We start from the raw sequence: 15703 nt of genomic DNA on the forward strand, positions 1-15703 counted from the left end.
TTGAGTTTAATGTGTTAATCGATCGGATGACCAACCAAATCAGTTTGTACAGCCCTAGGGGGGTTTAAGGGCTATGGGAAAATTAAAATTTTGATACTCGGGGCTGCTTTGGTTGGTGATTGGTCAATCGAGTCGGAGGTGCACGAATTTTCGTTTAAATGTTAAATTGAAAGTTGTAAAAGGAACCGTCAACCCTATCAACTCGGGTGACATAATTATGATGTAAGAAAAGGTTAAGATGGGAATTTGGTCCATTTGGGGCTTATTCGTTTGACAATTGGTTTTAAGATTTATTACGCGCGTATTCAACTCGATTTGATTACCGGTGGGTGAGTTGTGCATCATGGTTAGCCCCAGCCATAATCGTAGGGTGGATTTAGTTAGTTGAAAGGGTTTAGGGGCTGAGGTAAAGTAATTGGGTTTGGGTTGGGCCTCGGCCCAAGTTGTTGGGCCTTGGGCCAAAGTATTGTGCCTTGGGCCAAGTTGTTGGGCCTTGGGCCAAGTGTTGGGCCTTGGGCCAAAGTGTTGGGCTTGAACGGCACATTAGGCAAGAGTGTTCTTACGGTCTAGTTTAGTAACTCGTTGTGTATAATTTACAGGCCCTTGTTTGTGATTGTGCACTTAGGGATTTCCTAGCTCGTTGCAGGTGTTCGATTGATTTCAGGTGAGTTCTTGATGCCCCGTTTAACTCTTTTTAAGTTTTGGGCTAGCATGCACACCTAAGCGATTTTACTTGATGAAATGTTTTAAACTATTTTGCATAGGCTTGCTAGTATTGGTAGGCCTTGGAATGTTATAGAATGTGTGTATGTATATATATATGTTTTAGAATGGCCAATATTTGGCGAATGTTGTAGTCGTCTCGACTACTGAATGTTGCATATGCCTACTTTGTGTTTGCATGCGCTGAATGTTACGTGTTTGGGTTGTACGTTTTCTCGGCCATGAATGTTATTATTGAATGTTATATATATATATATATATATATATATATATATATATATATATATATATATATATATATATATATATATATATATATAAGAATGCACGTATAGAGATGCTCATACGTAAGGATGATTATTTATTTGAATGTGGTGACCTAACCGATGTACTTCCGTTTACCGTTTTAAAACCGTTGGAATGATAATTAAGACTTTTGTTACTTATTCAAAACTTGAACTCACTCAGCTTAAGCTGACTTTGTGTGCATGTTAGTATGAGTTTCAGGTTAGGAATAGGATGCCTTATCGCTTGGACGTGCACGAAGCTACTTGGACGGTGAAGGGCATACGGGAAATGAAGATTTTATTATTTACCATTTATTTTTAAAAATTTTTATTTAAAGATAAATTATGTAGGTTTTGGGCAAAATTCCCGGGTTTTGGGAACTCATTTATTTATTTACGTTTTCCGCCGAATTACACTCAATGATGCTTATTTTAATGAAAAGAATTGTTTTTAAGTTTAATTATTTTTACGAGTGTTCTGAATGGTTACCAACTGTGGGGCTCCCGGGGTTCAGGGCATTACAAGTTAGGTTTTTATAATTTCTGATATCATGTTAACAGTTTTGTACTTGTTATGCCGAAAAGGAGTTATTTTAGAATGTTTAAATTGAAAATGCATTGAATCGTTTTCAAAATATGAAAACCGTAGAAAACAATTATCAAAGGTAATTTTATTCATTCTCTAATGATATCATATTCTATAATTTATTTACTGTGTATTTTTCATAACATTGCATATTGTGAACATATGCAAACCAACAAGGCCGGCTCGGGGGTGTGCGAGGTGGACCTTCGACCGAGGCACATAATTTTTGGGGATCAAAACTTTTTTTGTGTATATATATAGATTTATCGGTAAAAGATCCTGAGTCAAACGACACCATCAATTGGTTGATTTGGTAGTTAATTTTAGTGTTTATAACTCGCCTGAAAGGTTCACAATGCCGGAGTATTGGAAGAGAGTCGGAGACGGAAGGAGCGCATTTGCAATTGAAATGTGTTTCAATCAAGTTTTGGCATATGGCAAGAACGGTTCTTGACTTATTTCAATATTAATTTAAACAGTACCACTTTTAATCTTTAAGTTCTTACAGTTAGTATAACTAACCCCTCTTATTGATTAATAAAGAACTGATAAGAAAGATCTACGATCGGTATTTACATATGAATTCACGCTAAAATTTATGACATTTGGAATCGGTTGACGCATAATTATGTGTCTCTATAAATTAAAAGATGATGTTGATTCATATATAGTTTTTTTTAACATCGCTAGTTTGAAAACATTAAAACGTAATGAGGTGTCATATTCCTCCATCTGCGATTGCGGTGTCCATCACTAATGCATCCATATACATAGTATCCATAAGTCTTTTTTCATAAACCTACTAATCCAAAAAAGATATTGAGGTACAGATGACTACAAAATCATGTTTTAAGGGTTCTTTATTTCATAATTAAGTTTATTATTTACATACTCATCACTTATAGTTTTGTTTTAATTATACTTCACCTTTAACTTAATAACTTTTATTTCAACAACACGCCATTTCTATATTCCTTTAAACGATTTAAAAACTTAAGTTTATGTTAAAATACCTATATTCATTCTCATGAATTTTGTATTAATAACTCGTGCAAGCATTAAATTTTAAGGTTTCGAAATTTGGGGTATTAAATTACTACATATTTTTGTTATGTTTATTGTTATAACATTAACCACCATTTATAAAAAATAGGTTATATAATTCATTATTCGTTAAGGCCTATGGGCTTTTTTATTTCGGCTCGGCCGAGGTATTTAAATTCTCGGAGACGACCCTGCAAACCAAATAATTTTCCTTTGCTCTATTTTTCTTCAACATTAGTTGTTGGTTCTCAAGTTCCCGGTTCTCCTGATTACCTTACTTTATTGGTAGTTCGAACCGTATAGAATCCATCGACTCCTCATTACTGCTGCTACGTACTCTGCATCTGGTTACCCACCGATGGTGCATTGATCTTGTGAACATCCTCAGTGGATCCTCCTCTTGACTCACACACATAATTAAATCCGCGTTTGCCTGCTCATTTGACATCTCTCACTCACTTTCTTACTACATAAGCGAAACACGACTGTGAAACGTGTCTCAATCTTACCTTCAGGATTGACATCGATTAGACACACATGCTTACCCGTCAATACAATATTACATGTCTAAACTTTAATCCAACCTAGTAAAACTTACCATCAGGCATTGTTCTGGACATGTGATCTTTGACTTGGGCTAGTGACTGGGGCATGGGTCCCCTTATTAATTAGATGCTGGCGCGACTTGGCCACACATCCTTTACTAAGGTACTGTCGTGACGGATACACGAGTGTTTGGTTTCTCGGGTGTGACCCCTTCATTAAATACCATATAAACATTTGCATACATAAAGGAGGGAAAAGGGATGAGTTTGCTAAAAAGAATATATATTATACAACATAACATTCTACACATTCATGGCTATATATAGATCGTTAAATGAAAACTATTAAATGATTATGAACCAAATGAACTACTTTGTAATATATGATTATACGAAGCGAATGAAAAGAAAAATAAGTTGATCGATAGATTGCGAATTTGAATGATCCAATGATTAAAAGTTGTTCATTTGACATCTAATCCTTTAGTAGTTCTCTCCTAAATATTATATAAATAACCTCAAAACAGCTGAAGCATGTTTCCTTTTCCTTCACTAGATGACCCTGGATCATCTTGTGAATTACTCGCCAGACTTAAAATATCACCAGAACTAGTACTTGAATATGATTCTTGGTTTACTTTTGTTATGGATGTCACAAGTCTAGCGGGAAAATTCAAAAGAGCCTTAGCCCCTCTCATTTCAAACGCGGCTTTATCATAAGCCAACGCAGCATCCTCAGCCGTTTCATATGTTCCCAACCATACTCTAGCCCCTTGTCGATTGGAGTCACGAATCTCAGCTGCAAATTTACCCCATGGACGACGCCTTACCCCTCTATAGTGCTTGGTCTTTGAAATCACCCGAGTCGGATCAAGGCTACTTCTAGAAGCACTAGCAGGATTATCTCTTGAACCGGGACCAACAATAGTGTTGGCTTCGTTAAGGACTTGATAGATCATCATATCTTGCGAATCGTTCTCGTTCAAGGGTAACTCGTTACTGTTAGAAGTTGGTATCATTATGCTCAATTTTGTGGGATTTTTCGGAACAAGGGTGTTGAATATAGTATTTAAAGTTAGTTTTTGGTGTGTTGTTAATAAGAATACAAAGGTAAGGCAGAATAGTTGGGGGATGTTCTAGAAGCATGATGTCTGGCCGGGGCAACTGGGAGAAAATTCCATAGGGGCATGTTTGACAAGCCACCAACATTGACATTTGGATGTAGGCTTTAATTAACTAAATGGCCTTTTACCGAAACTTGTATATTTGTGTTTATTCACATTTTATACCTCTCTTTTATCATTTATACCTTTGTTTCTAGATTTGACCATTTAAATTCATTCCGGAATTATCTAAATATCTACAACCCAGCTTGGAACGCTACAATCAAGTTTGAAACTGACATATTTTTGCTTTGAAATTTCATAATTGAGTATGAGACATTGAAACCGAATCATTTTCAACCGGAACAAAGATTAAAAAATAATACTAATACACTAGACAATTAAACGAACTAAACCAAAATCGACGGTTAATCGTGTTGAAAAATGTGTGGAAATGAATGAGTTTTATTTTCATATGTGGGGGATTGTTGGAAAATTTTTTTGTGTAAATAAAATATTTTTAATTTTGAATTCTTTTATGTTATATGATTAGTTGAAACACCTTTGATTTAGTCAAGACCATTCAACATGTCATTAAGTTTTGGTCAAAACTTAAATGCCTTGGTTAATGTTGATCGGAGTGTTTCAATTTTTTCATTAATGATGGTTGAATGGTTTCAACTTTCTACTAGTATAAATACCAAGGGAGATCCTTGGTTGTAGACACAAAAACACACAAAATAACACATTCTCTCTTGTGTCTTCTCCAACTTTCTCCCTCAAAGAATTCCAATATTCTTGATCATCTTCATTATTTTCTTTAAGGTACTATTCGGGTGCTAGAGTCCTCCCCGGCAGTACATACTGCTTAGGCCGTTGTACCATGGGAAACAAAACGAGGAGAGACCCGGAATTTGTTTTAAGGGCACCGTGTAAAACACGATCCTCAGCCACAAAGACTACGACACCATTCTTCTTCTACACCTTTCTTGCATTATTTTATTTCAATTGTATTGTAATTTTGGTTTTTTCCGGTGTAATTCGTATTGTAATTTACTTGCTTTCCTAGATAGGTTTGATTCCTTGTATTGTAATCATTTTATTAAAAGTGTTTTATTTTTATACGCGAATGGCTTCCTACAATCTTAAAACAAATTTTTAAAAAATCACCGTTCGTGTATTCAAAACATTCTCGTGTGACTCAACGGTGATTTTTTAAAATCTTATTTTCTTATTTTCTAACGAGCGTGTTAGAAACAGTTTATTTTATATACCAAAGGCCTTGAAAATCATTTTGTCTAAGCATTTATGTTCTCTAACAAGCGTGTTAGAAACAATTATATTTGTATAAGAAATCGGTTAATATTCTAACGAGCATGTTAGAAGGGTTCGATTTTGTAAAACAAAAATTATAAAAACGTTTTGTATAAACGGTTATTTTATTTTTAATGAGCGTGTTAGAAACGATTTATAGGCTTCAATACATTTTGTTTAAAGCGTTTAATTTTCTAACGAGCATGTTAGACACGGTTTATTGTATAAACCAAAGGGTCTTAAAAATGGTTTTGTCAAATCGGTTAAATATTCTAACAAGCCGGTTAGAAGTTGCATAAATATTATAACAAGAGTTACATAATAATTTTTATTAACCTAAAGACGTTAGAACGGTTTTAAACAACTTGATGTTGTTGTGAACAAATTAAATTGTTCAAATATAACTACATGCGTGTAGTTAATAGTTGTTCAATGTGGGAGCACCACTGAGGGAGAACCTCAAATGAGTGATGTTGTGATTGCATAGAGCTCTTGTGCGGGGGAGCCTAATTGCATCACTTGATGACATCATTGGAACGATTTCAGAGATGTATGAAATCATGTGGACATTTGGTGTTTGTGGATAGTTCTTATAGTTTGAAGCATATATTCTGTTATGAAAAATGGTTCAAAATAAAGAACTATCTTCTTGCTATGAGAAGCATGATACTTATTGATGGTCGTTGGACATCAATAAGAAAATGTAGAACTCGGTTATCTACATTAAATATCCTAATTTTGAGAGTTAATTTATATGTTCTCAAACGTCTCAAAAGGGTATAATATTTTCTAGTAAGCTTACTAGAGATGGATACTCGTTGAACTATAACATTTTATTGATTTATTTTAAATTATAAATTATTGTTGTTGACTTTACAAAGTCAAAGATAATGTTTATGGATCCAACAGCCCGAGGATTGATGAGAGATCAAGTTGTGGAATGAGACTAGAGGCGGAATGGCTACGTCAATTTGTGGAAGATATTCCAATATGGCCAAAGCCTTTGTCGGCTATTTACATACATTGTGACAATCAATTAGCGATTGGTAGAGCCCATAGCGTGATGTACAATGGCAAATCAAGGCATATTCGATGTAGACATAACACGGTACGACAACTACTCACAACGGGTGTTATCACGATTGACTATGTGAAGTAAAAAGATAACATTGCAGACCCGTTAACAAAAGGCTTAAGCAAAGAGTTAGTTAACAAGTCGTCAAAAGGAATGGGACTAAAGCCCATGGGAAAAGGGGACATGAGGGAAACCTAACCTAGTTGACTGGAGATCCCATGATCTAGGTTCAATAGGACAACTTAATCATGAAACCAAAGGAGGTCACTATGGTGGAGTACCCCAAACCAAACTAAAGGGCGTTGTGTGCGCGCCCGTCCTAGTCCATTATAATCAGTGACACATGTTGTCAAGATAAGCATAATAAAGGTTAATGATTTGTGGAAATCAACAAACCTATTGCTTTTAATGACTCACGCGAGAATCACCTATGTGAGAGAGAACTAGGGTCGGTTCGAATGGATTTTGGGGAAAAAATCCTAAAGCTCTCGTAGAACCAGGCTAGTGTTCCAGGACCATAATATGACACGACAGTGAGGGGTTGGCCAGACCAGGGAGAGTGTTGTATGAAGTGTATTGTCGTCTACATAAATGGGGGTATGTTCAAAGATATCGTGCCTACGCAACGCTAGGAGACTAAGTATGCTTCACAAAGGAAGGTTCAAAGGGTAACACCTACCTATCCTGCAATGCTCAACCGTTGAATTGAATCTAAGAAACTTGCATGTTGGATTGATCTCAATGTGAAAATGAATGAGTTTTGTTTTCACATGTGGGGGATTGTTGGAAAATGTGTGGAAATGAACGAGTTTTATTTTCACATGTGGGGGATTGTTGGAAATTTTTTTTGTGTAAATAAAATATTTTTAATTTTGAATTCTTTTATGTTATATGATTAGTTGAAACACCTTTGATTTAGTCAAGACCATTCAACAATTAAGTTTTGGTCAAAACTCAAATGCTTTGGTTAATGTTGATTGAAGTGTTTCAATTTTTTCATTAATGATGGTTGAATGGTTTCAACTTTCTACTAGTATAAATACCTAGGGAGATCTTTGGTTGTAGACATAAAAACACACAAAATAACACATTCTTTCTTGTGTCTTCTCCAACTTTCTCCCTCAAAGAATTCCAATATTCTTGATCATCTTAATTATTTTCTTTAAGGTACTATTCGGGTGCTAGAGTCCTCCCCAGCAGTACATACTGCTTAGGCCGTTGTACCATGGGAAACAAAACAGGGAGAGACCCGGAATTTGTTTTAAGGGCACCGTGTAAAACACGATCCTCGGCCACAAAGACTACGACACCATTCTTCTTCTACACATTTCTTGCATTATTTTATTTCAATTGTATTGTAATTTTGGTTTTTTTCCGGTGTAATTCGTATTGTAATTTATTTGCTTTCCTAGATAGGTTTGATTCCTTGTATTGTAATCATTTTATTAAAAGTGTTTTATTTTTATACGCTAACGATTTCCTACAAATTGACCATTCGATTCCGGTTATGGTTAAGCAATATTTCGAAACCGAAGCTTGGTTGTGGCTTTGATTAAGCCCCCATAATCAAACGGAACCGACTTTACACATGCTAGATATAGATGACTTACTTTGACATAGAATTGTATAACAAATTAGACTACGATAAACCCAACAAACTTCTAAATGACATTAAAGAACAGTTTCGTATCTATTATTTAAACATATATGGTTATCTGAATTAGGCCAAATGACACATATTATGTCCAGATTGGTCAATAATTTTATAATGTAAAGACGTTGTATCTATTATTTAAATACATATGGTTACTTGAATTGCACCAAATGACATATATCATGTCTAGATTAGTCGATAATTTTAGAACGTAAAGACGATTTTGTTAACTACCTCAATTAACTAGCTATTTCAATAACTTCTCTATTATTTAAATATATATGGGTTAATTATTCGAATGAATGAGAAGGCAATTAAGTCAATTTAGGTGTCCAATATATTAATTCAAGATGACAATTCAATGGGTTCTAGAGGTCGCAAGTAAGCAATGATGTCATTCGTCCATAATGTCATCCATACTTTTTGTACATGGTCATATAAGAACCGCACAAAATAGATTTTATAATGACAAGGAACCATAGACCGTCACACTCATAAAGTTTCGGTCTTCTTAGTTCCCACCACCCATAGTTACTTGCTTTAGTTTTGTTTGAAATACTAGTTTAAGACCATTATATTACACGATTTAAATAATGATTAAGATATAATTCATGAATCTTTAAATTTCTTATCTTATTATTGAAATCGTGTTACATACAATAATTAAAAATGAAATATCGTAGTTGTGTTTAATATTAGAGAGAATATAGAGAAGTAAGGGAGAAATTGATTTCATTCATTAGTAAGCATTACAATAGATCATACACATATATACCAACTTAATGCATATCCTAACATTTTCCCTTAGACATTTTATATTATTCACGATCAACATTATACTACTGGATCCTGCTAGTACAGTTTTTCAATACCGATATTAACTGATACTGTAGAATCAACTATGCTGCCTCATGAAAACCTTATTAAAAAAACCCAAAGTGATAAAACTTAATTAAGAGAAAGAGTACAACGTGTATAGTTCTCCTCAATCTTACATAATCTCTCAGTTTGTAGAGTCCAACCTTCCGTGACAACAATTTGGGTTGAAATCTGATGTAGCCGACTTTGATCCGAACTATGCAAGTTGTATTATCTTCATATATGGTCTTTGGATCTTTCTTGGTTTATCTAAACCACATACGCCTTCTTGTGCTGGATCATTTACCTCCATAAGTGAACTCGTATCTGGATTGTGGTCGAGCTCTGTACAAAACTGATAGATATCCTGTATAATCATTTTTGGGACTCCGTATATTCTTATAGAAAGAAATCAATTTTTGGAATTTCTTAAATATATTTTCTTATCATTTAATGCGCTTTATGATGTTACATCGTTAAAAACCCTGTTAGAAAAACCCAATGGGACAAAACCGTAGGTAAGGAAAAAGAGTTCAGTGCGAATAACGCATAATTAACAACATGCTTCAGAATGATATTAACTCGATATTTCATGGCCTATGAGATAAACTAATGCTACTGGATGATGGATGTTGCCTAGTTAAAATCTCACCAAAAAAATCCCATGGGAAAAACTTAGTGCAGGAAAAAGTAGTGCAACATATTGTATTATAACTAAATTTCACTAGTACATATATTAATAATCCTATATTCGATCTCATGATAATTACAAGATACATTAGAGCATCGATCAGGTTTAACCACGGGACTTCTGGATCAAGTATATGTTAATCCTCACTAGGGACGATAAGGATCCATAAGGTTAGGTGGAAATCAACCAATGATGAGTGTGTTTAATGAATCGACTTTGTACGTATTCAAAATGTTAACAACTTTTGGACGTAACTTGATTGATGGGAAAATACACAAGTCAATGGGTAATTTAGTCGTGTCAAATTCTTTCATTTAAAAATTTTCTCTTAAGTTCGACAGAGTTTCTCGATGATGTAGAACATCATCAATGTAAGCTGCGATTATATTGAATCTATAGGAGAAGAATTTGATGAATACATGTGGCTTAAACTTATACCCTTTTTTATTAGAATGTTAATTGAGTCAATTATACCATATACTTAAAAATATAAAAATCTCTTGAGGTTTTCTAACGCTTGTCTCGAGTATCGTTGTTAATGCTTCTGCCATTTTATCCCTTCGAGGATAGTTACGCAAATTTAATGTTCAATTTTCATGTAATATGGTGATAACATTTCTAAGTTTTATCTAAAGTGATCCTAAGAATGGGCGGCCGATTAAGACATCCAAAGGTTATCGAATCCATTACAGTGGAATACGTTTCCTCATAATCAACTGTAGGGATTTGGTAAAACAACCCTTGTATTACAAATCATGCCATACATCGCAAATCGCATTCTTTTCGTTTCTTTTCATTCTAAAGATACTAATTAATAACCTACTAGTTTGATGTTTATGAGTGTTCGGACTCTAGGTCTGAAAGCATTTTGAACTTGTCGAGCAATTCTAGTTTAGCCTTAAAGGCATCTTGCTGTTTTGGCATTCATTTACGTGTATGAACTCTTATAGCGTTTTAGGCGCGCAATATTTTCATCAATTACATTTGTTTCTATAGCATATGCAAATATTTTATTAACACGTGTTTTATGTTGGTTCCACATTTTACTTTTTGTACATAATTTTGTCGAGATATCATATTTGTTTGGTATTTTAGTTTCTCGTATAAACTTATTATCAACTTTCGGGGTTTGACTAATCTCTTATGTGATTTCGTTAATCTCTTGTTGGATTTTATTAATTATCTCTTTACAGGGTTTTGTATGCAACCTATTTTAAGGTTAAACCAACTTTATTATTATGATAATTTGTTTTCGTGGGTTTATTTATTGAAACCGATTTATCTTCCACGATTTCTTAGTATGGTAATCATCTCATGATTTATTTTATTTGAGCATTAAATATTATACTAGTATATGTGACATTGTCACTCTATTGTGTTAATTCATTTGCTATTCGCTGTAAATGTACGCTCAATTTGGACTTCAGATTCACATTGACCACCTCCAGAGTTGAAAATTTAGTAAGGATGCATTTCACATTGTCAAATGGTTTTTAATACAGTATTAATTAGATAAATTATAGGCTTGAACTTTCCAATTTTTGTTGCATCTTTTAAAATCTTTCAAATTTCAAATTTATATGAAATTGATTACTGATGGTTAGGTAAAAGTTAGTTAATTTTATATATTAATTAGTTTATTTTAGTTAAATAAATGAACGAACATTGGTACTTCAAGCATTGTTATGTGTTTTCAGGAACTTGGAAGTTATGGAGCTTATCGAGGATATTTACAGGCTTGGAATGAAGGCTTAGAAGTGAGAGATTGGAAGTGCACGCATCACGAGGCATTTAAAAGAATTAAATAATAATTATGGTGAAAATTGCATCTTTGCGATACGCGAAGATGCAGGAGGGGCAACTTCGCGATATGCGAAGTTGTAGAAATCAGACGCGACTATTTTGTCTTTCGCGATACGCGAAGAAGCAGGTCAGGACATCTTCGCGATACGCGAAGATGCTTAAATTTGGCAAAAATTAGGGTTTGCACTATATAAACAATTTTTCGACCCTATTCGGATTATTACGACTTCCAAAGGCAGAAGAGGTGTTCCAAGACGATTTTCATCCATCCCGTAGCTTCCGGTTCCATCATTGATCATATGTTCATCAAGATAATTGTTTTAATGATTATGTCGATGCTCGGCTAAGTTCCCGTGTTCGTTCTAGGCTAAGGTTTTGTGTGAAATACTGTTGAGAACAGATTCTTGTGCTTAATGAATATAGCTTGATTGATTTTATATGAATTTGTCTTGCTTAATTAGTTATTTGGTTGATTAAGGTTTGTGTTTGCGATTATTGATTTGTGTAACGTTTGTTTGGTTGTTCATCAACATTTAGGGTTTAAGCTCTTGTGTAATTGAACTATAATCATCAATCCTTATGTAAGTCCCGTGAACGGATCTTTCAATGTGATATAAATATACTCGATGATTAGGCGGAAACTAATCACCAAGCTGATTCTATGAGGCAATAAAGAACACAAGCAAAACACACAAAGAAGCTTCAAAACACACATATATTATACGTCGGGTGCTTAAGCCCTTAACTTACACGGTTGAATAATCAAAATGAACGAACAACCTTGACCTAAACTACATACATCGTAAATATAGTTATACCAACCTAGGCCCAAAACAACAAAAGCCCACCGAGATCAACAGATCTCGGTTTACATAATACAGCCCAAACTAAGCCCAAAATACAAGCATAAACCACAAGTCATTGCCCAACATTCTCCCCCTTGGTTTATTGCTTGATCACAAATTCTTCGTGCTTCTATACCTTCATTTAGACCTTTCGGCATATATACTGTGGCTCCTAAATAGACACTTGGAAGTTGAGTGTCTTATTTAGGGCCTTTATTAAAACCTGGCTAGAAATCCAGCATAGGTCATGCTACTACCCATATGAAGTAGATGAACATGACCTTTGTTATCATGAATAGCAGCAAGTATTAGGCTTGATTGACTCAGAAAAGTCAAAGATGATGTATCTTTGGTAGAACCAACAAGTCCTCGTGTTGGTGCATTATGCCAGTAGTTCATTTGTCTCGAGTTTATCGTGTTTGTAATCATTACGCTGCTTGGTTTGTCGTGATAAACTAGTTAGTTTGTTTTGGTTATGGCGAACTTGTGTTATGGCGAAGTTAGGGACAACTTCGCCTAGGGTGTTAGGCGAAGTTGTCGTCCTATAATAACCTAACTTGCGCCGTCAGTTGTAAGTTTTGAGGGTTGTTCGTTTTGTAAGGTGTAGCAGGTTCTTGGTGCTACGTGTCTTTACATCTAATAGAAAAGTAACCTTTGTCATACATGTTACGTGTTTCTTTACGCGTGTCTCGTCTAAACACTCGTATCGTATACGTAGGGGCTTCCGCACCCTCGTGTTACGAGATAATCCTGTGTTGATCCGGCTGGAAACCTACAATTGGTATCAGAGCGTTTGCTCGTGATTGTGTGGTTCGGGATTTTCACACTTGTGTTAAACGAACTCCGCTAGACTTTTCGCGGAATCGTTTCACGTAAAACACCGTTCGTTCAGTCCATTCCTACATTACATTGTCCCTGTCGCACTCCATACTACCTTTTAATCATTCGAAACAAGAAAAACAATGCTCAAAATTAGATCTCGCGACCTGCAAAGTTGCCATCACCTGTAGCTAGGGTTTCAGCGAAGTTATAACTGGTGAAGTTATTTGGTGAAGTTATTCTTTAGCGAAGTTATTCTTTGGCGAAGTTAGTCTTTGGCGAAGTTGTTCTTTGGCGAAGTTATTCTTTGGTGAAGTTGTGCATTGGCGAAGTTACTTGGTGAAGTTATTTGGTGAAGTTGTGCATTGGTGAAGTTACTTGGTGAAGTTGTAATCTGGTGAAGTTGTTCTTTGGCGAAGTTGTTCTTTGGCGAAGTTATTCCTTGGTGAAGTTATACTTTCTTCGTCTTCACGAAATACCGTTTCATTTTGTTCCAGCTCCTGTTTCGGTTTAAAAATGACGTCAATAAACATCACTGAACTGGTGAAAATGGAAGTTGAAGCTGGGTCAGCGACTAAAGCTCCAAAGTTACTTAAAGGCACTGATTTTGTTGCGTGGAAAGACAGATTTGAGCAGTATGTGAAATATCAAGATGCAAAGATGTGGGTATGCATTCAGGATGGTTATATCCCTCCAACAACTGAGTTTGAAGGACGTGAACAACTAAAAAAATATAATAAGATGGAGGACGATGAGAAGAAGATGTATGAGGCAGAAAGTAAGGCACTAGCTGCAATCACCATGGCACTACCTCAGGAAATTCTTCATACTTTCCGAAAGTACAAGACGGCTAGAGAATTGTGGGAAGCATTGGAGAGCCGCTATGAAGGTAACGTCGGAATTCGAAACTCCAAGATAAAAGTTACTAAAAACTCAGTTCTCGGTATTCAAGTATTTTAAGAATGAATCGCTTGATGACATCATTACAAGATACTATCACTTGATGACCGAATTGGACAACTACTCCATAAGGTATTCTGAGAGTGAGATTGTGGAAAAACTTCTTGATGCTCTTCCATCAAGATGGGAGATGTACACAGTTCTGATGAAAGAAGATAAAGAATTTGATAGTTTTGATTTAGAGAAGGTGGTTAACAAGTTACGTAATTATGAGCTTAACATGTTACGAAAAGAGACGCCTACTGATCAGGTTCAGGATCTGGGAATGTATGGTGCAAAAGGCTCTGCAAACTCAAGCTCTAAAATAGATTCGACCGCCTATTACTCAGGCGGGGAACCAAATTCTACGCAAGATGGTCATGTGATGATGATTATGGATGGAGATATATGCTTTGTAGCAAATGGAAGTGGTTCTTCAAAATCTCAATCCTCAGTCAGTAATTCTTCTACTAGTCCTTCCAATGTAAATTACTCAAAGATGCCTATGAGTGTAAAATCTGCTGAACAACAATTTGCTCTTTATGCCTCTTTCATTGCGTCTTATGAAAATTACATCAAGGGGAAGATAGTTGACCCTGCAACCTTAGATGAGGACTATGATCAGATAGATGCTGATAATATAGAAGAAATGGATCTGCAGTGGCAAATGGCGATGATAGTAAGAAGGGTAAAACAGTTTATGAAGAAGACTGGACGAAAGTTCGTGGGAGAGAGACCGGGATTTGACAAGTCAAAGGTTCGTTGCTACAACTGTCAACAGAATGGACACTTTGCGAGAGAGTGCCCAAATGAGAGAGTTGAACGGGGTCAGAACAGGCCTACTCAGCAGAATGGGAATGGAAGTGAAATAAGGGCCATGGTGTCTCAACAGAATGGTGGATATAATTGGAACATCAAAGTTGAGGAGGTGATTGAGCAAGCAAATCTGGTGAATATCGTGAGTGAAAGATGTGACAAGGAACCAGTGGAGAATCAAGCATACATGGCAGAAGTGAATGATCAGCTCTCAGAGGTATGTTCTGAGCCTCATTGTGAACAATGTGAAAAACTGTCTGATCAATTAACTGCTTTAACTGATCAGTATGTAAGTTTGGAAAAAGAATTAAAAATTATAAAAGAAGAACATCATTACTCTAAACAAAGGGAAAGCAGTTACTCAGTCAAAATTAATGTTGGTGAAAAAGACATAAGATGCCTTAAGGCAACATTAGCTGAGAAAATCCAAGTAATCGATCTAAGTTATGAAGTTGTGGAAGAAAAAACCAAACTTATTGCTAAAAAGGACAAACAGATAGCTGATTATCAAGTGAAAGTGGTGGAACTAAACATAAAACTTGAACAGTTTAGGAATTCTTCAATGATGCTTAATCATGTCCTAAGTGTTCAACGTTCTCCT

At 35.3% G+C, this 15703-nt stretch overlaps 1 protein-coding gene across 1 annotated transcript; it reads right to left on the bottom strand.

Annotated features, from left to right (window-relative positions):
- Positions 1-3646: 3646 nt before the first annotated feature.
- LOC143630969 (pathogenesis-related genes transcriptional activator PTI5-like) lies at positions 3647-4361 on the bottom strand. The gene has a single exon (XM_077099847.1). The coding sequence runs from the start codon at positions 4202-4204 to the stop codon at positions 3704-3706; it is 501 nt and encodes a 166-aa protein (XP_076955962.1). The 5' UTR covers positions 4205-4361; the 3' UTR covers positions 3647-3703.
- Positions 4362-15703: the final 11342 nt, after the last annotated feature.

Source organism: Bidens hawaiensis, unplaced genomic scaffold (genome assembly GCF_021521415.1).
Source record: "Bidens hawaiensis isolate Kalapana, Puna unplaced genomic scaffold, B.hawaiensis_p1.1 tig00005873_1, whole genome shotgun sequence".
NCBI classification, from domain to species: Eukaryota; Viridiplantae; Streptophyta; class Magnoliopsida; order Asterales; family Asteraceae; genus Bidens; species Bidens hawaiensis.